This window comes from Bidens hawaiensis, unplaced genomic scaffold (assembly GCF_021521415.1).
Source record: "Bidens hawaiensis isolate Kalapana, Puna unplaced genomic scaffold, B.hawaiensis_p1.1 tig00041427_1, whole genome shotgun sequence".
Lineage (NCBI taxonomy): Eukaryota > Viridiplantae > Streptophyta > Magnoliopsida > Asterales > Asteraceae > Bidens > Bidens hawaiensis.
Genome location: NW_027505716.1, coordinates 24506 through 49327, shown reverse-complemented (window position 1 = coordinate 49327; position 24822 = coordinate 24506). Strand labels below are relative to the sequence as shown.

The 24822-nt window shown below is 33.8% G+C and overlaps 2 protein-coding genes and 1 pseudogene across 3 annotated transcripts; 2 read left to right on the top strand and 1 right to left on the bottom strand.

Annotated features, from left to right (window-relative positions):
• The first annotated feature begins 3891 nt into the window (after positions 1-3891).
• LOC143614930 (putative methyltransferase PMT5) lies at positions 3892-12113 on the top strand. Its single transcript, XM_077088224.1, has 9 exons — positions 3892-4687; positions 4801-4936; positions 5349-5589; positions 6486-6690; positions 7186-7353; positions 7446-7449; positions 8413-8708; positions 10736-10868; positions 11645-12113. Exons 1-9 carry the CDS (start codon positions 4176-4178, stop codon positions 11792-11794), a joined length of 1845 nt encoding a protein of 614 aa, XP_076944339.1. The 5' UTR covers positions 3892-4175; the 3' UTR covers positions 11795-12113.
• A 2196-nt stretch (positions 12114-14309) lies between these two features.
• LOC143614932 (uncharacterized) lies at positions 14310-17905 on the top strand. The gene is made up of 4 exons (XM_077088226.1): positions 14310-14479; positions 15707-15859; positions 16723-16779; positions 16931-17905. The coding sequence occupies exons 1-4, from the start codon at positions 14405-14407 to the stop codon at positions 17903-17905; spliced, it is 1260 nt and encodes a 419-aa protein (XP_076944341.1). The 5' UTR covers positions 14310-14404.
• Positions 17906-18925: 1020 nt separating this feature from the next.
• LOC143614929 (F-box/kelch-repeat protein At1g26930 pseudogene) lies at positions 18926-21342 on the bottom strand (annotated as a pseudogene). The gene is made up of 2 exons (XR_013150376.1): positions 21138-21342; positions 18926-20961 (listed from the first exon to the last, which is right to left on the bottom strand). The product of XR_013150376.1 is annotated as an F-box/kelch-repeat protein At1g26930 pseudogene (transcript).
• Between the last annotated feature and the right edge of the window lie 3480 nt (positions 21343-24822).

The following is a 24822-nucleotide window of genomic DNA, read 5'->3' as shown; positions in this document are numbered from 1 at the left end:
TGACAAAAATAGTGACGCGGACTGCTTATGTGGTAAAAAAATGTTTTTAAATTAGAATTAAAATTTTCTAACCAAAATAAACAAACTAAACCATTTAAAAAATAATAATAACAAATGAACTGGACTACTTTTCTAACCAAAATAAATAAACAGAACTGACTTTTTTTTTGGGTTGTTGAGACGTGTATCAACCCGCCATATAATTTTAAAGCAATAAACCTTTTTACTATATTTTAACTTTAAATAAATGAAGTAATGTTTTATTCCTAGTTATTATTTAAGTAACAAAGTGTAAATAGATTTTACTTATTTGATTTTTTTTTTGATGGTTGCAAATAATTAAAAAACACCCTCCACTAGCAAGTTGCTAGAAGAGGCCAAACAAAAGAACAAGAAACCTTTATTACTCATTTAATGATTGTGTTTTGTTTCTACAATAAAAACCTATTTTGAAACACTAACCAACCACCTATGTTAAACCAAACCGAAGTACCACTTTTAGCATGTTCCATAATAAATACCATGGAAAAACATGTAAAAACTAGACAATTACTGGGTTTTTTTAACAGATAATTTGAATCACTGACGTGTTATTGACTCATCCAATAACTAAAGTATCTTTTAATTTGATTGGTGATACCGATCTAGTTTCAATAAAGCAGATAAAAACATGAAAGTACCAATATAAAACCATCCATAATGACGCATTACAGAGACAGATAAAGCTCCTACATCACCCCTTGGTCATGATAGGGATGTTGTTAAGCATGGACGTTAAAGGGGCATTAACTTCATACAATAATACCATATGTGATTTGAAGTGGTAATAATTGAAGAGACGTTAAATGACATTTTATTTATTACAAAAGTTTTGGCAAACAAGTGATGATAATGTGGTGGAGCTTTAATTAATAACATATAATTGCAGATGCCTGAAGCCTAAATTATGAAACCAAACCAAAGTCAAACCATTGACTTTAGTTTTCAATAACTTTGTTCTAATTTGTAATAGTAAAAAACCGTTACTAACAATTTTACTTATATATGAAATTTAAAACCGTCTAAACTGGCCCGTAAATATTCTTATACCACATCTACTAACGAATTTAGTATCTTAAATCAACTTAGATTATATAAATTATTTATAATAATAATAATAATAATAATAATAATAATAATAATAATAATAATAATAATAAAGAACCATATGTCCATAATCAATACAAACTCCATCAACCATAAAAAAACATATGCCAATTTTGTTTTTGTTTTGTTTTGATTTACTTCTGGTAACGTAATGAAGTGACGAAAATCAAATGAATTCGCGTAGACTAACCACACTTTGTTTTAATTCTAGTACCGCAACTAATGTAACGAAAACCGACCGAATGTCAAATTTTTAAGTGTATGATTTCATAATAAAATATAATCCAAAACATAATAAAAAAATAATACAAAAAAACACTTGATTTTAAAAAACAATCCAAAAATTTACTCGTTAAAATGTTAATCGCTAAGTTAAAGATAATTTAGAATATGGCCCATAAAATATCAAAAAAAATTTTGGGCTTAAAACCTGTTAGTCGGTTCAAACCGGTATATTAGAATAGAAAAAAAACGCAAGTACGCCGTTATAACAAACTGCCCAGAGGGTTACGTCGAGTAAAACACTAGTTAAAATAATAATATAATAATAATATTAAGAGACACAAATATGACGAAGCACTCTTGAAGGAGGAAAACTGCAATTGCAGTCATGTACAATTATTCCACCAAACACCTTCACTACATTTTTTTTTATTATTATTATTATTATTATTATTATTATTATAATTTTAATTTCTTTTTAGTTACGTATTTCTTACACATGTAAATATAAACCGAACTACATCTGGATAATGGGTAAGCGAGCAACAAGTTACGCCGCTATCCTCTTTTGAATCGCAAAGCCTATTTTTGACTCTGCGAGTCACTGTTGACCACCTTTTATACCCGCTTCAAAAAACGAACCACCTCGAAAACCAGGGATCCAAATGTGTCGAATTATTATTATATTTTATTATTTGTTTGTTTATTTAATTTATTAATTAATAATAGTTTCTAATCATTAATCAAAATTCCCTTTTGTGTGGTCAATTTGCATCATCTCATTTATCACAAAACTGCGTCTTCAGAGATCACGAAAACCGTTGAATCAACACCGGTTCAATCCATTCCATGCAATAAACTGCATTATTATACACTCTATTATTATTATTAACTGGTAATTTACTCAAAACCCTACCGATTATTGTTATTATTATTATTCGAATTTGAGTTTGAATTTGATTGTACGGATCAGATCCGGATTGATTCTGTTAGTAATTTGATGTGAATAGTGTAATTATATGTGTTTTATTGTTTGTAATGCCGTATTATAGACTCTACGGACTTGTAATTAGCTCAAAACCCTTGCGAATATGATTATTATTTGAGTTTGATTGTACGGATCAGATCCGGATTGATAATGTTAGCTATTTGACGTCAATTGTGTAATTATATGTGTTTATTGATTGTAAATGATGTATTCTATGCTTTACGAGCTGGTAATTTGCTTAAAACCCTAGCGAGTATGATTATTATTATTATTATACGAGTTTGATTGTACGGATCAGATCTGCATTGTATTTGTTAACGGTTTGGCTGTAATTAGCTCAAAACACTAGCGAATGTGATGATTAGTTGAGTTTGATTGTACGGATCAGATCCGGTTTGATTCTGTTAACCGTTTGATGTGAATTGTGTAGTTATATGTGTTTGTTGACTGTAATGCCCGTATTATACACTCTATGAACTGGTAATTAGCTCAAAACCCTTGCGAATATGATGATTATTTGAGTTTGAGTTTGAATTTGATTGTACGGATTAGATCCGGTTTGATATTGTTAGCAATTTGTTGTGAATTGTGTAATTATATGTGTTTATTGATTGTAATGTCGTATTATACACTATATTAGCTGGTAGTTTGCTCAAAACCCTAGCGAATATGATTATTATTTGAGTTTGATTGTACGGATCAGATCCGGATTGATTCTGTTAACAGTTTGATGTGAATTGTGTAATTATATTGTAATGACGTGGATTTGAAGCGGTAATTTGCTTAAAACCCTAAGATAAATGTTGATTAGTTGAGTTTGATTGTACGGATCAGATCTGTATTAATTTTGTTAACTATTTAATGTGAAGTACTGAAGTGTGTATCTATATGTGTTTGTTTGTTTGTTGATTGTAATGATGTGGATTGAAGTTGTAATTGCATGTTCAGATCAGGAAAACTGTTGAATAGATAGCTGTTATTCATCTTTATCATTGTCAATGGCAAATTACACCTGTTGATGTTGTTCAGCTTTATTGTTTCGAGTCGAATCTACGCGTGAAGCTGCATTATACACTCTACGAACCGGTAATTTGCTCAAAATCCAGTGAATATGATTATTATTTGAGTTTGTTTGTATGGATCGGATCTGTATTGATTTCGTGAAGAATTTGGTGTGAATTATGTAACGGTAACTATATGGTAATGATGTGTATTGTAGAACTTGCTAGGAGCTATATGTGATTTTCATTTACACACACACACACACACACATGCGTGCACATTTTTATATGTAATTTACAAAGGTTGGCCGGAAATTAGCCGGAAATTGGCCTAGTCTTGGTTTTTCTAGCTCTGCTAACATATATGGTTATTATAAGAGTTCGTTTGTACGGATCTGATCTGATTTGATATTGTGAAGAGTTTGATGTGAAATGTTTAATTATATGTGTTTTTTTGTTTATTGATGGCAATGATATGGATTGAAGATGTAATTTGGGCTTTCGTTGACGATTTCAGGTTGATCTGAAGATATTTCTACTGACATTCGGTTACTTAAATTTGGAAAGTGGTTGATTGGTTTCTTGATCTTGCTCAGTTGCATCTGTTGGTTAGGTTTAGGGCAAATTTCACTGGTTTCTGACATGATGTCATGATCATGTGATTTTGTGTTGAATTGATGATATTTGCCTAATGAGATTTGAAGTCATGATAGGATGCGGTTATCAGATATGATGTAAGTTGAAGTCAGAACAGTAGTTTGATATTTGATAAAGGTGCGTGTAAGTCGATATTTGGAAGCGGATTGTAGTGTTTTGATATGAGGAGACCTTTGTTTCATAAACTTTCTTTAATTTTCGGCCCGAGACCACCATGGAATTGGTTACTAATCTGTTTTGTTAGTGTTCTTGCACTTACTATTTTGTTACGTTCGTCTTCGTTTACCACGTTTGAATCCGTCTCGTTTAGTATAAAATCAGACATTTATACGAACTATAGAAGACTAAAAGATCAAACAACAAGTGATTATTTGGAGTTAACAAGTTTGTCGTATGGAGATAGTAATCTGAATGAGGTTAGGATTTGTGGCAAAGAAAGAGAGCATTACGTTCCTTGCTACAATGTGTCTGCAAATCTTTTAGCAGGGTTTAAGGATGGAGAAGAGTTTGATCGACATTGTGAAGTATCAACTTACCATGAAGACTGTTTAATTCGTCCTCCACGCGATTATAAATCTCCTCTTAGTTGGCCAGTTGGTAGAGATGTAATATGGAACGGAAATGTAAAGATTAGTAAAGACCAATTTCTCTCTTCTGGAAGCATGACAAAAAGGTAATTTCTAGAATTGAGTTTAGTTTTACGAATGAGTTAAAACAAGGGTTTCTTTATATTACAGTGCATTAATGACTGCCCATTGATGTCTTCACCTCAAATTTCTTTTGTAGGCTAATGCTATTGGAAGAGAATCAAATTTCTTTCCATTCAGATGATGGGTTAATCCATGATGGAGTTAAAGAATACTCCCACCAAGTCGCGGAGATGTTAGGGTTGGGTAGTGATGCTGATTTTCTTCAAGCTGGAGTAAGTACCGATTCCTATATATTATCTTGATTTTGATTTATTAGTTTTCCCCATTTCATTGCAATTCTATGTGTAATTAGTAGATGTGGTGATTCCAACATAGTTACTTATGAATGGTTTGATATGGGCTGTGCTTTTCTTTGAAAAATGGTTCAAAAGGTTGAAAGTCAATCAAAGTGTATTTGTAGTGCACACAACTTCTTGAATCATATTATTCAATAGAGATTATTATTGTAACTTTGTTGTTTTCTAACCATAGGTCTGTGATTAGCACATTCATTGTTTATAAATAAATAAAATTCGATAAAAAGATGTTTGTAGGTCAACCAAATCGACCCGTACTCAAAATGACCTTTTTGAATATATGATCTTGAATTACACATTGTTTTTAATTCAAATTCTTTATGGACAGGTACGCACGGTACTTGATATTGGTTGTGGGTTTGGTAGCTTTGGGGCTCATTTGCTTTCGCTGAAAGTAATGGCTGTTTGTATGGCTGCTTATGAGTTAACTGGTAGTCAAGTTCAGTTATCCCTTGAAAGAGGTCTTCCAGCAATTATAGGCAACTTCATTTCAAGAAAACTTCCATTTCCATCATTGTCATATGACATGGTTCACTGTGCACAATGTGGTATCTTATGGGACAAAAAAGGTAGTCCACCTGGCAGCGTTTGATCTTTTTTTTTGTTAACGTGTTATTGTCGAGTAACTTCCATGCGTATCATACTCTATGAAAAGGGATGTGATTTGTACACAATTTTTTGAAAAAAAAAAATTGACGTGTAAACAACAAATGGTTTTTTAAGGTGTTTGAGATGCAAGGGTAAAACTGTCAAATTAAAAGCAATCATTAAAAGTAAAGTTGGCATTTTGCTAATTAAGATTTGCATTAAATGTATATCTTTTTGTTTGTGGACAATAATAATGGACGGAAGGAACTACTTAAATTTTGAATATCATTCTTTTGATTAAAATCTTGTAATCATATATATCTGCCTGGACAATAATTTCAATGTCCATGCTCAATATAATGCGTTGCAAAATAATTGTTCACAAGTGGATAATAAGAGTCTACTACTTTTCCCATTTTACCCTTAATTACTCTTATTAAATCTTCAACATTTTCTAGTCAATTGCTCTCTTAAATGTAGCAAGAGTATAGCTGGCATTCAGCTAACTAATATCTGCATTAATTGTGCATTAAATCTCTTTTTTTTTTCTTTTGTATTGGGAGAATGTAGCTGTTTAAATATTGAACATCATTATTTTGATAAAAAAATTAATGAGGTTATATATATATATATATATATATATATAATAACCTGCATACTCACATTTCTATTTCAATATGTCACAAAACAATTGTCTACTTTTAGAAATGGATAGTAATAGTTTGCTAATTTCTCCGTTTTACCCTTAATTACTCTTCATCATTAACTCTTAAATCTGCATTGATTGCACATTTAATATTTGTTGTTTTGTTGGTGGACAGAATATTAAAAGTTATGGTTGTTTATTTCTGTTTCTAATTATACTTCTATAAATTAGATGGAATGTTTCTTATCGAAGCTGATCGGATCTTGAAGCCCGGTGGCTATTTTGTCTTACATGGAAGTTCATTAAGTACAAAGCAGGGAAGCATGGCTAGACCTATTGAAGAACTCACTAAAAAGATTTGCTGGACATTTGTAGCTCAAGAAGAAGAAACTTTTATATGGCAGAAAACTGTTGATCCCCAATGCTACTCGTCCGGGTAACATATTATTATATCACATTTGATCTTAGTTTTCTTAAATTTTCAAAAAGTTTACGAGTTACAAGAATAATATAGGATTAGTTTATGTGGACGTTACCAAAGTATACAACTATTTTTATTAAGGCCACCCAAATATTATGTATATGGTTTCACTTATGTCAAGTCTGGCAAAAAAAACATGTTGAACGACAAAAACACTCTTTAATATTTTTGCAAGCACAGTTTTAAGTTATAACATGTTGACATGTCATGGAATGCATATTTGTCATCACACATGCTTTTGGCTGGAATTGGGTGGCCTATATAACATGGCCCTCACCATACCTCGCCACTGAGTTTTGACATGATCCAGATCCTATATATATAAATTTATTCTATTTATATATTACATTTGTAACATTTCTAAATGTTGGTTTTTCAGATCTCAAAATTCTCAAACGAATAGAGGACATTTTTCAGTAAACTTATTATATTTTATGTTTATTTTGGCAGCAAGCAGGGTGTCATTCCACCATGTAGAGAAGGACATGATGATACTCAATCTTATTATCAGCCGCTTGCATCTTGCATAGGAGGGACTGCCAGCAAACGTTGGGTCCCGATTCAGAACAGGAATTCCAGTTTCCATATAACCCCTGCTGAGCTGGAAATTCATGGAAAGTATTATTCTAAATGCAATGATTTCCATTTTTGTGTTTTCTCAATATGAAGGATTAGTTTCATATATACCCTCCAAAAGTTTGAAGTTTCAGATCCGTCTCTCCAAATTATATTATATCATGTTTATCCCTTTATATTATAAAATTTGAAGGGGGTAAGTATATGAGTTTTAGTGTTTTATTTGGATGGGCGATTTTGAAATTTTAAACTTTTTGAATGATATATATGAAATTACTCCCAAATTTAATGCACTATTTCCTTTTTTTGGCAAAGTTCTGTTTCAGTATAGTTTGTTTTACCTTTAATAATCATTACACTATTAATGACACTACCCTTTCGATCCACGTGCTTCTTTTATTGAAAAGCGTTCTAGACATTTGACCAATGATGAAATTCTATTGAGAATTGTAAGAACCGCATAATGAACTTGTACCTTTTGCGTTAAGTGTAGGTTGCATAACTGCCTAACCCACTATCTCAATAAATTATCAATGCACAATGTACAAGTGCTTTATGCGATTCTCGCAGTTCTCAACATAAAAGAATTGTTCATTTGTACAAATTGGATTGGACCAAATGGGTTGGATTTTCGGCTTTGACCAAAACTGAATTATTATTTTGGTTTTCAGATTGGTTTTGGTTACTACCACCCTAAAAACGAGTATAATAATGTGTTTATATATACGTGTGTGTGTGTGAGTTAGTGTGTACGCGTGTGTGCGTGCACGCATACACACACACCATTTCTTGTTATTTCCACATATATTCATATATATCAAATTATCAATACATGCGCCCTTCTTTGTTTTTCATATATACCAATACACACACACAAACGCGCACACCTTATAAATTCAGCTTATTCAATATCTTAAGCAACATATAAGGTAGAAACCGAATTTATAACCCTGATCAACCCTCAATATATTTTTAGTTCGGTCTGGTTTCATATATGAAGAGGCGAAAACCATTTGTTTTTGTCTAAGTAGTTCAGTCTTAATAAATCCAACTGAAGGAGTATGAACTAATTAATATATGCTTATTCTTACAGAAATTCAGAAAGATGAGTTCGATGAAGATTTTGAGTCTTCACGAATAGCTTTAAGGAATTATTGGTCTTTGCTGACACCCTTAATTTTCTCTGATCACCCGAAGAGGCCTGGGGATGAAGACCCGTTACCGCCATATAATATGATACGAAATGTGATGGACATGAATGCAAATTATGGTGGATTAAATTCTGCATTTTTAGAAGCAGGCAAATCTGTTTGGGTTATGAATGTTGTCCCGCTTGGCACTCGTAATACACTCCCACTCATACTTCATCAGGGCTTCGCTAGTGTTTTACATGACTGGTATGATTTTTTACTTTATTAAATATCAGTAACTGGTAATTTTGTCTGTAAATGGGTCAGTTTGGGTTATGGTTTGTCTCTCTGTAACAGGTCAAATGGTTAGAATAATTAGTTTAAAACAGAACGGGCCGAATGGGTTGAAACTTGAAACTCGAACAGTGTATTTTTACAGCATAAAACCTTCTAAATCATTTTACTCAAAAAGCATTATTATTGTTATTGAAATAATACAATTCTTGTATTTAAGTAATTAAATAGTTTTGGAAAAAAGTTTAATAGTTTTTACCTCAAATGGGTTGATTGTTATGGGCCTACAGTGTATCTCTAATAGGCCGAACAGTTAAAAAATATTCCCTTAGAAAGAAACGGGCCAAATGGGTTAAAGTTTCCCAAAGCGTTCTTTTCGTTAAAGTTTTGAAGTGCAGCGATTTAATCTTGCAAGTTCAGTGAAAGCCATTTTGACAATTGGAGGCATTTTTTGACCTCATAAAACCTACTAAGTTATCTTATTGAAAAACTTTATATTTTTATTAAATTATGTAACAAGTAATACCCGTACACAAATTTCACTGTTGTGACCCATTACCCAACCCATATTTTTTCACCTCTTGTTTATTGTATACCAGTCCTCTTTCTTAAATTGGATACCTACATTAGTTTGTGATTATTATTATTATTAGGGATATTGGTTTTTAATACTTCAAACTTTCACTCGTTGGTAGATATCACTCCCAACTATCACTTTGTCTCTCACCACTCCCAACTTTCACCTTATTTTCTTCTATCACTCCGAACTAACTGAGCACTAACTCCGTTAATTTTTTTGATGACGTGGCTTTTTTATGATGACTTGGCATTTGTTATAATGATGTGGAATTTATGTGTCAAAACAAAAAAAACAAAAAAAAAACATAATATCACTATACTCCACCAGTCCATCACAATCCTCCCACCATATACTCCACCACAGCCCTCCCACCACTGCTCCACAACATTCTGCTCTTTCCGTCCCTCCGTCACCGCCATCATCTACACCGCAGCCACCACTCCGATGGAAGCAACTACTTCCTCTCCAAAGAAACCGACCCTGTTTCATACAAGTTTGATCAATCTAGTTGTATTAAAGTCAATTTATACAATTAGTTTATAAATGCTCAGATACAATTCTCCAATAGGTTTCAGATCCGCACCATATTGCAAATTATAAACGAGATCAGAGCAAGTAACTAACCAACTGTGAAGGTATAGCCGTGAGCGGATATGAGTTTCTTGTTCGCCATAGTGATTCCGACGGAGCTTACCATGTTCATCATCCATACACAAACGCTTTCTTCCGGTTCTCCATCATCCTCTTCTCACAAATTGAATCGAAATCGAGAAATTTGGAAAGAGCAGAGGCACTGACGGCGATTTCAATGAGTCCAAATAACGAGACTGTGTCGTTGTAATGGAATAAGTTGTTGCCATCGGAGTGGCGGTGATGGAGATGACTACGGCAGCAGAGAGAAGAAGGTTGTGATTAATGAAGGTAGGGTTTGAGATTTGGTAGGTATGGTGGGTGAAGAGTTTGGATGGAATATGGTGATGATATGGCTTATATTTAACACATAAGAAATTCCACATCATTTAAACAAATGCCAAGTCAACAAAAAATAGCCACGTCATCAAAAAAATTAACGAAGTTAGTGCTCCGTTAGTTCGGGAGTGATAGAAGAAAATAAGGTGAAAGTTGGGAGTGATGAGAGACAAAGTGAAAGTTGGGAGTGCTATCTACCAACGAGTGAAAGTTTAAAGTATTAAAAACCAATATCCCTTATTATTATTATTATTATTATTATTATTATTATTATTATTATTATTATTATTTTCAAATTTGAACATATCTATTAGTTTTCCTAAAACAGAAATTATAACTGATATTATCTTATCAATTTTCTTGTATTGTAACATATTATTTATTAGTTTTCATAAAATAGAAATATTGACTAATGGCATGATGTTTATGAGTTTTCTTTGTTGAAACGTAGGTGTGAACCTTTTCCAACATATCCACGAACATACGACCTGGTTCATGCGAATGGACTCCTCTCGATCCTTAGTTCAGAGGGATGCAGCATGAAAAGTTTACTTTTGGAGATTGATCGAATTCTACGCCCCGAGGTATCTTTTATGTTGTATTAAGACTAAAAAGTATAAGGCCAAATTCGTTGAATTAGTCAAACGGGTTAAAAGCGACTTTAAGTGCATCTTTAGTGCATACCCTCGTAAATATGTATTTGATTTCATTTATATTAAATTTAACCAAAAATATACCTAATGATGGGGTGTGCATGAATCCAAAGAAACCGAACCGAAATAACCCAACTTAAACGTAAACCGGCGGTTTGGTTTATTGTTTCCGTAAAAACCGAATTCTCGGCTCGGTTTTGGTTTGCATGTAATAAAGACAAACCGAACCGAACCGAATTTATGGATTTTCATTTTTTATTTTGAATGTTAAGTAATTTATAAAAAAATTAGTAAATAGTGTAACCCAAATGCTTTTGTCTAAATGTATAATAATCAATTAACAGTTATTAACAAAAATATTCATGCTCAAAGTTTTAGAACCAAATTCATTATTTTAACCTAAGTTTTTTTGGCCCAAAAATTTCAAGTCCAAATGGTATAACCGAAAAAATCAAAACCGAATCGAACCCTAACCGAAACTGAGCAGTCTTCAAAATCTTTTCGGTTTTCGGTTTGGTTTGCCCAAACCGGCCCATGCACACCCCTGCCTTTGTTGGAAAGACCAAAATACCCTTGTATCAATCTAGCAAAAAGCGATGGTTAGATGATAAAAAAGGGTGTTTTTGTCGTTTTACAATATTTCGGCTTGTTTTTGGATGGATTTGATACAAAACGAACTGAATACAAAATTTGTTTATTTTTTTCAGGGTTGGGTTGTTCTTTCGGACAATATGGGACTTATAGAGAAAGCCCGAACGATCGCTACACAAATACGATGGGAAGCAAGGGTAGTCGATTTTGAAAACGGTAGCGACCAAAGGCTACTCGTTTGTCAAAAACCATTTGTACGAAAATGAATATCATTCCTCTAGTGAAGGTGTAACCACACACACACACAAACACGCATACATACATATATGACACGTAATTCGTCAACGCACGGTGTTTTAGTCGATTAAAGATTAAAATACGCATGAGATAACAGAGAAAAACGAGCGTTTGCAAGATGTTGAGTAGAGGAAGTTTTTTTTGACTGCGTATTCGAGTTCTTTTTGAAATCAATATGTTATGCACGTATATTGTATCTTTTTGTTGTTATGTTTTATTTAATTATATTTATTTTGTGTAATTGAAGCTACATTTTGTATCAAACAAACATTATATGTCAAGAAAAATAGGTGTCTTGGGCACCTAATATCTGAAAAAGATCACAACATGATCTTCAAATTGTAGGGTTGTTATTCTCTTCAAAGTAGAGGTGTACAAAAGAATCGGTTTGGACCCGCTCTACGAAAAAAACCCCGGTAGAATCAATGTTGTAAAAGTAGGTATATGAGGTCGAGTACTCCTTGAGTAATTGCTACAAGGTATTATGTCGAGGCGACTTTCTTTAACTCTGTCTTGTTACTAAGAATCAATCAAAGGTGGTCAACATCGCAAACTCGTTAAGAGGGTCCAAGAGGCTCATATATTCATATATAATGTGCATGGGCCTGTGATATCTGGCTCAGATATATCGTCTATGGATGTATGTTATTAAAAGTATGAGATTTACCCGTTTGCCTTCTGTTTCGATGTAATCACTACATTGCAATTGATTCAAGTTAGAAAAGCATCTAATGTAAAAGTGCACGGGCATAAACAAGTCGTCCGGGTTTGACTAAACTTGAGCTATGTTTGGGTTTCACTCGTTTATTACTAGGTTAGGAACCTCGATCACGTGTATTAATAAGTTACCATATCAAGTTAATATATTTAATGATGATACAAGAGAAGCGGGGAAAAAACTCGCCTAAAAGTTGTGACACGTGTTGCAACCGGTTACTTATAGGTAAAAATATCATATCGTGTTCTTATGTGTATGTTGAAAACCGACCCTTAATTCGGTGATAAGTTGGTCATGAATCATGTGGGTGTGCGCGGTTCAGTTAATAGCCTCAACCGCATTTACCAATCTGGTTTTTGGTTTCATTTTGCTTTGGTTAATTTGGTTAATAACCAAAATCAAATTTAGGCTAAAATTTTTACTTATAAAAACATGAAATGCATGCGTAAATACATGAATGATTGTATAAATACATAAAATGGTAGTATACACAAAATTAAAATATAATAACTAGAAATACACAAAAATTCAATATCCTAACCGTCTTTCATGGTTATAAATTTCAACAACCGGTTTTGATCATTTGACCAAAAACCAATTCGGCTAATAACCGATATCTCATAAACCGATTAACCACCCAAATAGGAGTTGCAAACGAGCCAAGCTGCTCACGAGCTACTCGAGATCGGCTCGTGATAAAGCTCTGTCGAGCAAAGCTTAAAAATAAGCTTGTTAATAAATGAGTCCGAGCTTCACTTATCAAGCTCGAGCTGGCTCGCAAGCCTAATCAAACCCGTCTTTTCATATATAATTATATATATACATACATATAGGAGCGAAGTCTCTCTTACACTTCAAGAGTTTCGAAAGGCTCTTAGCACGGGAAGGGGATTTTACTTCTTAGAAGGAGATAAACTACCTAGATCTTTGTATGTATGGGTCTCTTTAATTGAAGATAGGAAAAATACATCGGTAGGGGAGCGTTCCGCCTTAGAGTGAAGCACCCGCGCGAGCGGTAGTGGACGAAGCGGAAGCGAGAATGTCGGCTTGAGTAACGCAAACATTGGTGATGCCCCGAAAACCTAAGGGCCCCTCCATCAGAAATCCTTGCTTACGCTCTGGAGAGAAGGATCTTTTCCAAGAAAGACCTATTGCCCTTATTACTCCAAGAGATTCAAAGCGGCTTTAGATTAGTAGATTAGACAATTCCTACTGCTGTGCTAAAGGCTAGAGAGGCAAGAAGAACATCTTACTCAACAAGAGTATCGGAAGAGATGCGCCTTCGGGACTTCCCTTTTAGCGTGGGAGTAGAGAAGGAAAAGGCGAAGCTGAGTCATATAATAAGTTAAGGGGAACTATAAGGCGATTGAATTCATTTCAGTTTAGTCGATATAAAAGCTAGCAGAGCTAATGTCGCATTTGAAAGTGAGATATCACTAATGATTGATTGATAGAAAGCCCTATTTATATATACAACAATTATTAACTAATAAATATAATATTATGAAGACTAACTAGATAATGTATACTATTTTAGACATAATTTTAATTAAAAGAAAAAATATAAAAATAATTATAATTATATAAAAACTATTTAAAAATAGTAAACGAGTTAAGCTTAAGCTGAGCTCGAGCTCGAAAAAATATTAGTGAGCCGAGCTCAGGCTTTAAAAATAAAAATCAAAACGAGCCAAGCTTGAGCTTAACGAGTCTGCTCGTGTGCACCCCTACTGATCCAAAGCCCAACTCTGAGATTTAAAAAAAAAACTTTCAATTCAACCCCTGATCTTAAACTAAATTACAATTCAGCCCCTACAGTCTCACTTTTTAAAGCTTTCTAACGTTAATTGTATCTGCAACAATGGCGACTTATCTCAAATTAACAACAAAAACCCTTCAATCGCATAACCCACGTGTCCTCTCATCATTCTTTACTGTAAGTTAATTTCAATCCGTACAATTATTTACTGATTATTATTATGTTAATGTTCAGTTTCTAGGGTTTTGGGGTTTTGCATTGTGGGTATGATTTGGGTTGGTGAATAATTTGTGGGTTGTTTATAAAGACTGTTAATTTGTAGTTTTAAGTTATTAATTTTGGGTTTTTGAATGTGAATCAGAAACACCTAATTTTGTCGTTTTGTGTTCGTTCGTTAAAAATCTAAACTTGAGTATAAAAGTAGAGCTGTTCACGAGTCGAGCTCGAGCTTGAAATTAAAGGAGGCAGCTCAACTAGGCTTGAGCTTGATTTTGAAATTAAACGAGTCAACTAGCCGAGCCATGGTCGATTTTGGCTCGGTTACAAAAATGAGCCAACTTAGCTCAGGTTGTTTCAAATCAAGTTTTTTTAGCTAGATTTATTTGAGCTTTTATCGAGCGAGCCACAAGCTTTTTAAACAGCCTTATATAAAACAACATAAATGAAGACACTTTATCTTGAAACAAGCTAACAAATATAAAACATTAAGTAAAGGTGCAGAAACCGGTTTAAAACCCAAAACCGGTGTGGTTTAAAACATTAAGTAGAGGCCAGTTTCGGTTCGATGGAGAGAATTACAATCCGGTTCCGAACCTACGGGTTCAATCTGTTCCAAACCGGTTTCAAACCGGTTCAATTTCCGTTTGATTTTAGGGTCAGTTCGGTTAACCGGTTTTTTTGCAGCCTCTAACATTAAGTACATGTTACAACGTTTCATTATTTTTTGTTAATATAAAAAGTATAAATTAATGTTAATAAACAAGCATAAATGAACAAACGAAGTATGTGCTCATGTTTGTTCGTTTAGTTAAATAAACAAAAAAAATTATCCATCTTCGTTCATTTATTAAATAAGCAAACTTTCCACCGAACGGTTCATGAACAGTTTACCGGACGTTCGGTTAATGTTTATGCCACATTTTCTATTGTTTATAGGCCTATTAATGTTTGCAGCTGTAAGTTATCAGTATAGGGGTTTAGAATGCAATCAGAAATGCCTAGTTTTGTCTATCTTGTTGAATTAAAGTAAGTAATCCGTGTTCATTAACGCTGTGCATTTGCTTGTGTAACATATTTATGGAATATTTGCTACTATATTTTTATGAAAGCTTGAAGCTTTATGTGGATTGATTCATGTTGTTATTTCATTTATGTCATGTAGTTGTGTTTCTGTGTCGTCTGCAGGAAAGATGGTTCGGTGTGTTGCTTAACCAAGATCATTTGGCACATAAGGCTAGTTATGTCATTGGTGGTGACCATGCGTTTATTAGGGATCAGTTAAGGGCGCCGTTTTCAACATGTTTTCAGTTAACCGATGAACCAGTGCTTGACATGAAGGTAAATGTTTTCTTCTAGTCATCATTGATTGATTAATAGCTCAAACATAAGTAAAGTGAAAGTCTTGAGTATTGAGATTAGGAGAGTTAATTGGGTCGCGTTCACGGCTTCATGGGTTGACGGACCCGGACATGAACCCGAAAACTTTACATGAACATGACACGGACCCAAAAATCGTGGCATGCATAAACCAGAACATGACAGTTGACGTATGTGTTTGTGGGCTTACACGAACACAGCCTGTTTATCCCGAAGTTTTTTTTTTTTTTTTTTTGCTTATTGTTACTTTGTGTTGTCTTTTAAAAGAATCAAATTTCTTGCAAATTCTTTACTTTTATAACAAGAGTTTTCTATTCATAGTGCATTATATATAGAATAGGCATGTAAACGAACTGAATGTTCAGCGAACTGGTTCGTGAACCGTTTGGCGGGAAGTTTGTTTATATAATAAACGAACGAACATGAACAATAAATTTGTGTTCATTTAATTAAAGAACGAACATGAACACATGTATCGTTCGTTTATTTATTTTCGTGAATGTTCGTGTATTTATGAATAGAATATAATTTATGTTAGTTTGTCTTCATCCACATTTGTTCATTTATGTTCGCTTATGCTTTTCGATAATGTTCTTGAACTGTTCATTTAGATTATAAACAAACATAAGCAAAAAATATTTGTTCGATTAAGTGTTCGTGTTCGTTTAAAGTTAAATAAACGAACACGAACATGGCCCGTGTTCGTGTTTGTTCGGTTCGTTTACAGGCCTAATATAGATTGATGTTATCACCTAAAAACTTATTAATCCATATTATAAAGATTCATGCAAAGCTGAAATTAGTCTGTTTAATGTCTTCTTCAGATGATGGATGCAGCTTCCAACATTTCTGATAAGAAACACAAACCACAACAAAATCAGGTCTCAATTTTTATTATTATTATTATTATTATTATTATTATATTTTATTTTTTGTTTTATTTTTTTGAAAAATTTCATACTCCAATTATTATTTTTTATTTTATAACACTTAACCTATTTTTTGTTTTCCTTTTCACTCCAAGAGTATCAGTTACCACCGAACACATGTGAAGATGTATTCAAAGCATGGGGATGTAACAGTCAACAAATATCTAAAATTCTTAAACGTATGCCATCACTCCACAAAACCCGACTCGATAAACTCCAATCGAAACTCCAAATTCTTCAAAATCTCGGATTCACTCCTCCAGGTTTGCTTCAAATGATTAGCTGCAGGCCTCGTTTCTTAAGATGTAGAATCAACCGTTGTCTTGATGAACGTGTTCGGTACCTAGAACAGTTATTCGGGTCAAAAGAAACCCTTCAAAAAGTCATTCTTAGAAACCCGTCTATTCTAACTTATGATTTGGAAAACCTGATTATACCCATCGTTGAATTGTATAGCACGATGGGTATAACCGGTCGAGATTTAACGCTAATGTTACTTTCCCGACCGACTATGATACCTAGAACGTCATTAAACGCCGAAAAGTTGGAATACATTAGAAAAACCGGGACCTCGAAAGACTCGAAAATGTATAAATACGTTGTCACGCTTATAGCAATCTCGCGCCTCGAAACGATACGTGAGAAAGTAGCGAATCTTGAAAAGTTTGGGTTTTTGGAAGACGAGGTTTTTCGGCTTGTGGGTATGTCACCGCTCGTGTTGACTTTATCGGTTGACAAAGTTCAAAGAAACATGACTTTTGTGGTGGCGACTATGAAGCAGCCGGCTCGGGTTGTACTTAAGTACCCGTTTTTGCTTTATAGAAACTTGGAAACGGTGTTGAAGCCGCGTATAACTTTAGCTGCGAAGATCGATGATATGGGACTTGGCCCGAGTGTAAACGGGCCCAAGGTGTTCACGGCTTTGAGGATGACGGAAAAGAGGTTTTTGAAGGTGTTTGTTGATTGCCACCCTCCCGCGACTGCTAACGAGTTGATGAGATGCTATGTCGATGCAAAAGATGTAAAGCGGTTAGCTGAAAAGGCGAAAAAAAATCAACATAAAGGATTTCCTTTTTGAAGTTTTTTTTTTAGCTTAATGTTATGAACTCACATGATATTTAAAATTTTGTGACCAGTTGTTTGTGTAAGTTGTGATTTTAGGAAACACATTAACTTTATATGGTTCAATGATCTAAAATAATATTGTTTGGTCCATTTCTTGAAGCTGCAGTGTAAGTTTTTTTTATTTTATTATTATTATTATTATTATTATTATTATTATTATTATTATTATGTTTTTTTTTATAATCATGCTCCATTTGACTATTTGAGTATTGGTCAAATAAAAGTATGATGCAGAATTATACAATTGATCCAAAATGAGACATTAGTTATAAGCCTAGTAAACGCAGAACAGATGGCGATGATGGCGGCTTTGACCCAAACTCGTTCTGACACGTTACACGCCCATATATACAATTGGTCTAAATGAGACGATATATAAACCTTGCTAACTTAGAACAGGTGATGGTGGTGCCAGCTTTGACACAACCTATTTTGGTCAAATGTCCTATTTGACCCAAACTCGTTCTGACCCATATCGAATTTGACTCGGTCTTGTTCCAACCCGTTACACACTTACACACCCACATTTGATATGTTTAAAATCTTCGGTCTAAAGTTGTACGTTAATAACTTTTATTTTAACTTCAGGCTTGGGCTCGTCTATTAAAAAGCTTATATTTTAGACTCGAGCTCTTTTAAGCCCGGTTCGATTGAAGAACTCTTAAGAGGTAAGCATATGTACAGGCATGCATAAACCGAATAACCAAACCATAACCATAATAACCAAACAAAATTACTAAGTCAACATGCATTCAACCCAAATTAACCGAACTGTTTATAGCCGAAACCGATAATATATAAAAATATAACTGAAACACTTTAGCACATAACTGAACCGACCCAAACATGATCCACAATGCGAAAAACGATAACAACCAAACCGAAAAAACAACTCGAAACAAACACAAAACGCTTAAAGCGCGCGTTATTGACAACTTATTTCATTTTTTAGCAATGTCAAGTAATTAAAGATGATATAAAAAAACATATAGATCAAATCTACCTACAAAAGATAAGTTATTAGACCCTCTAAAACCCTTAACAACTTCAAGAAACATAATCAAGATTATCTTTTTCCAAGAAATCATTAATCTTTATAAGTAAAAATCTGTTTTTTCTTCATCCTGAATAATTAAATATGAAAAAAGATTAAAACTTTAGTTGAAATAGTTGTGAGTTACCCATGATCAAGAATCATATGCCCATGAAAAAAACACCAACTTCAGCACCCCATAACCGCGCAATTGTACACGAAATTACTCGATTGTTTCCACCCGAGCATAGTCCATCGAGGCGGCCCGTCTCGTGGGACCCACGAATTCACTTCTATAAACCCCGCCCCACTCGTTCTCGTCCCGCCAATAACAATAACGCGATCACCACACCCCCTAAACGCAATCCCCCAACCGTTCATCGAATCGGCCCGTTCGGGCAATCTTCCGACCGTTTCCCATTCTTTCCGTTCTTTAATATACTTTCTAACTTCCATATCCGCACAGTCAGCAGCATACAGCTCGTTATCTACAACCGCCACCAATGGTGGCGCCTCGTTGGCGGCACCGCCCCCCCTCACCGGCAACATATTTGGAATTTCCTTCCATACCCTTGTCCCCAAATCATATTCTTCACCACAAGTCAACGGATTCATGTCGGCCCCACCGATCCCACCGATCAAATAAAACTTGTTATCCATAAACACACCCGAACACATTTTCCTCGGTTTATGCATGTTCGGAAGCGTTTCCCACGCACCCGACTCGCTGTTGTAAAGTTCTGCCGAGTTCACAATATTTCCACTCGGGTCGACCCCTCCGGCCACAATTGCAATCTCACCGAGACTCGCGGACCCGAATAAACACCGGGGCTGGTTCATTAACTGCCCGGATGACCATGAGTTAGTTAACAAACTATACTTGTATATTACATTATCAAGAACTTCTTTTCCTAACACAAGTAGCTCGGTCCCGACCGCTAAAGACTCTTTATCGGAAAACTGAAAACACGTATTTGATGACATTGTTGGTAGATTCATCCAACGTTGTTTCATAGGATCAAAAGCTTCCCATTGGACCAAATGGCACGAAAAATAAACCCAATGCTCGATAATACCATTCTGTCTTCTTAATCTATAAATGTCACCGGTTCTAATCAGGTCACGAAACGCTCCGTTTAGTGATGCGATTGACCCGTAATCGGATCTTGAGCATTTGAGTAGACAGCTAATCGAGTTGTCTCGACCGATGGCGTTGATTAGGGAGCTTGAATCTGAGTCATTTCCCGCGTTGTGTTGATTATTGTCGGATTGGTTAGTCGAGGCTAGTGAAAGATCAAGAAAACCTAATCCAAGATCATGATTGTTGTAATCGGGAGATTGGCTCGAGTCCGAGTCATCGCCCGCGTGTAGTTGATTGTTGTCGAGTTGATCAAGAAACCCTAATTCAAGATCAAGATTGTTGTGATCGGGAGATTGGCTCGAGTCTGAGTCATCGCCCACGTGGCGTTGATTGTTGTCGGGTTGATCGAGATTGTTGTAATCGGGAGATTGCTTGCGGGCTTTTGGAGGGTGGATGATTTCTTCTTCATCTTCGATGTCTAACGGTCGTTTTTCGTGATGAGATTCGATCTTCTCGATGTTGAAATTACTCATAAAACCCACCCAAGTGTTGTCTGTGTTGTTGAAGCTTCTTGAAACCAAAAAAGATCTTTCTTCCAGCATGCCTTCTTGAATCAGACCCAAAAGTTGAAACTTCTGGGGATTTTCGAAGAACCGTAATCAAGATTTCTTGAAATCTTGTTGAATCAAACCCGAAAGATCGAAACTTTTGGGGATTTCTGAAGAACCCTAATCAAGATTTTTTGAAATCTTGTTGAATCAAACCCGAAAAATTGAAACTTTTCGGTATTTCCGAAGAACCCTGATCAAGATTTCTTGAAAACTTGTTGAATCAAACCCGAAAGATTGAAACTTTTCGGTATTTCCGAAGAACCCTGATCAAGATCTTTTGAAATCTTGTTAAATAAAACCCGAAAAATTGAAACTTTTGGGGATTTTCGAAGAACCCTAATCAAGATTTCTTGGAATCTTGTTGAATCAATCCCAAAAGATTAAAACTTTTGGGGATTTCCAAAGAACCCTGATCAAGATTTCTTCAAATCTGGTTGAATCAAACCCGAAAGATTGAAACTTTTCGGTATTTCCGAAGAACCCCGATCAAGATTTTTTGAAATCTTGTTCAATCAAGCCAAAAGATTGAAACTTTTTGTATTTTTGAAGAACCCTAATCAAGATTTGTTACAATCTTCTGCAATCAAGCCCAAAAGATCAAAACTTTTGTTCATTTCTGAAGAACCTTAATCAAGATATCTTGAAATCACCTCTTTTGATCACCAACCAACTGAAAAAATAATCCCAAATAGGAAAACAATCATCACATCAATCAATACACTCATATATATCAGATAGATGAGTCAGACAGATAATAAATCCAAGATCCATATAAAATCAATTAGCTAAAGAAAGTAAGCAGCACAGTGAAGCAATCCAATTGATGTTAATCCACAAATGGCAATAACTTGTAACACAACATATATAAAGATAAACAGAATCTATTCCACAAATGAATAATAAAGATAATATAATATCTTCATATTGTTAATTCCAGATCTCTTAAATCTATTATTAATATTATTATTATTATTATTATTATTATTTCTTGAAATATTTCAATCAATCCCAAAAAATGAAAACTTTAATAAACTTCAAAACAAACCCTAATCCCAAATATAGAAAAAAAACAATATTTTCAAATACCCTAAATCAGTAAATCAACTAATTGAAATTGAAAATAAAAAAAAAAAAACTTGAATTAGATCTGCTTGAAGTGATATTACACTAATTAAGCTAAAGGGTATTGAAAAAACTTACCTTTTGTATCCAATTATATGCTCCCAAATAATAATAATATACACATACACATATACATATACATATATATATATGTATATATATCTTCTTCTTTCTCTACATGAATTTGTTAACTCATCAATGCTTTCTTTCTCAATCTCTTCATATAAAAAAAACTTGCTTTTGTGTGTGTGTATATATATATAATATCTCTCTCTCTCTCTAGAAATATGCAAAGTAAGAGGCTTTTGGGGTTAAGATTTGTTGGGGTAATAGAAATTAAAGAATAAGAGATGGGTTTTGGTTTTTGTAAGGTTTTAATGCTTCATTTGTAATAAAAATCAAAACTTTATTATTATGGACAGATGTATACATACATATATATATATATGTATATATACATGGAGAGAGATATATATAGAGAGAGAGAGAGGTGAGGAGATCAGAGGAAGAAGGAGAAGACGACGGTTGACGATGGAGTGTGGGACCCACAACCAGCTGGTTATTATTATTATTATTATTATTATTATTATTTTTGAGTTGGCCTTTGTGTAGAGACTCTTCTAAAAGAGGGTGATGAGATAACATGTTAATATCCGACTCTATTGTAAATAATCAGGTTTAATTGTTTTGAATCTAGCGAGTCTTACCCGTCATACCTGATTCAGCCTGGATCCGGCTAATATTGTTACTCTTAGGACTTAGGGGCTAACCTTATTGTAATATAACCGGATTTGATTGGTTCGGGTCTCACGGATCTTACCCGGTTTATGTTCACCTCTAGACACATGTTTTGGTGGTTTTTATTTTTATTATTAGTTTTATGAAAGTACTAGAAATGGGTTTATTTTCAAGTGTTTATTAAACTGGTTTTGTTTGGGTGTAAAAGAATCAACTTGGGTTCGTTTAAAGTTGAGCCCGAGTTTGAGCCAAAGCATGTTCAAGGTTGACCCTTGAGTCATTTAGCTTGGCAGTTGGCACATCTTGAGATCTCGGTTACATTAGCTTAACAAAGACCGAGTTTGGTTTATATCAAGCTCTATATTCAAAACTCGAGCTTGTCTTGTGAGAAAAAAAAATTAGTTTAAATATATACACTATAAATATATATTAACTTGTATTTGATACACATTTAGTATATTAAAGTAATAACCTATATTCATATAAATAACATGGTTTAGGATCGTAGGTGTACCCAAGCATGTAACATGAATTTCATACTCGGGCTTGTCTATTAGACATGTGAGCTTGTTTTTAAGTTTGAGATTTTAACTCAGATCGATTCAATCTTTTATTACTGGGGTAACTCATGAACAACTCAGCTATTTACATCTTAGTCTTTATGTTATTAAAGAATGCAAATTGTTGAAACTAAAGTTGCATTTAAATCAACATAAAATATTTCAAAACAATAATTTGAACTTAGGTTAATTCGAATAAACCGAACCACTAGATAAATAAACAAAAATAAAATAAATAATATATGTAAATGACTAACTATGTGTTTTATAAAAAATAAAAACTATATTATCATCATCATCGTACTCAGTATATTCCAACAATAGCAAAGCTATGGTAAGGTTTGAGGAGGATAAGGTGTAGACGACCTTACCTCTACCTCAGGCTCGATAGTAGTTTTGCATCAAGCATTGGCCATAAGTTAACACTCAATCATCGGGACACCGGCTGATTGGTGCATGTACCCTTGTCTTTCAGCTATCATCGCCATCACATGATGACTGATTAACCTTCCGCCACTTTTAACATTATTTTCACGAGATTAGTAAAATAAAATCAAAATTAGTGAAATTTCACTTTTGCCAACCCGAATGTTCACAGATATATACATTATATGCGCGCACCACAAACAGGGCGTATCAGGGGCCCTGCTAGAATATTCGAGTCAAATTAGTTCAAAAAAAAATCATATATTTAAATTTGATTTAAATTCATTTCACTAATAAGAGTATCAGGGGCTCCATCGGGTTGGTCAATACCGATCTTCAAAGTACCCATATCAAATCTCCATTGCCATTATCCATAGCAAATCGGGTCCGTTCCACTACTCGAATTAATTATTAAGATTGGCAACATCATTTATGTCTTATGATTGGTTGGTTTTAAATCTTCATAAAGTTTAAAAATACGAGGTAACAATCTTTCGTTCCTCAGTTTTATTTTTCGTAATCTTTATACACCCGTAACGCATTGACTATATCCGGAAACAAAAATTGAATTTTAATAATACAAATTTCGTTCAAACAAAACAAAGAAGATAGTACCATTTAAATATGAGTTACTAGGTATTAATCGTGTACGTCTCTACAGACACTTTATTTATCGAATATTATTAAGTCTGCCAGCTTTTTAAAGTTATGAGAATTTCTTACACTTAGTTCATCTATAATCCATTATAATATTAATTAATATATAATATATTGTATATTTATGACACAACCATTATGAACATGCTTTTAAATCTCTTGTTTTTATTAATAATATTTTTTTCACTAAAATGACATATTTATCCTTTGTGATCCCAACCTTTTGACGTCATTCAAAGGGCATTATTGTCTTTTCAATATAATCAATTTTGTAATGGTAATGACTCATCCTGATTGAAATTCTTATTCATCATTTCAAATTATTTTTTACATTTTTTTGTTTTTTTTTAAAAAAAAACTTTATATAAGAAAACATGGTGTTACAAAATGTTGAGTTTTAAGGTTTGTAACTTCAATGGCTCTTTAGCTATTTACTTAACCACTTGTAGTTTTATTGAGATGGATTCATGGTCGTCGGCTCACTAACGTCAACGACGTGGTAATGGTGGTTTGTAATGGACTATCGGCACTAGAGCTATGTTTAACGTGAACATGACGTACAACCCTCTTAGAAAGTGGATGCAATTGTTTTATATACATTTTATCTTTGGTTTAAAGTTTGTAATATGAGAGTATTAATAT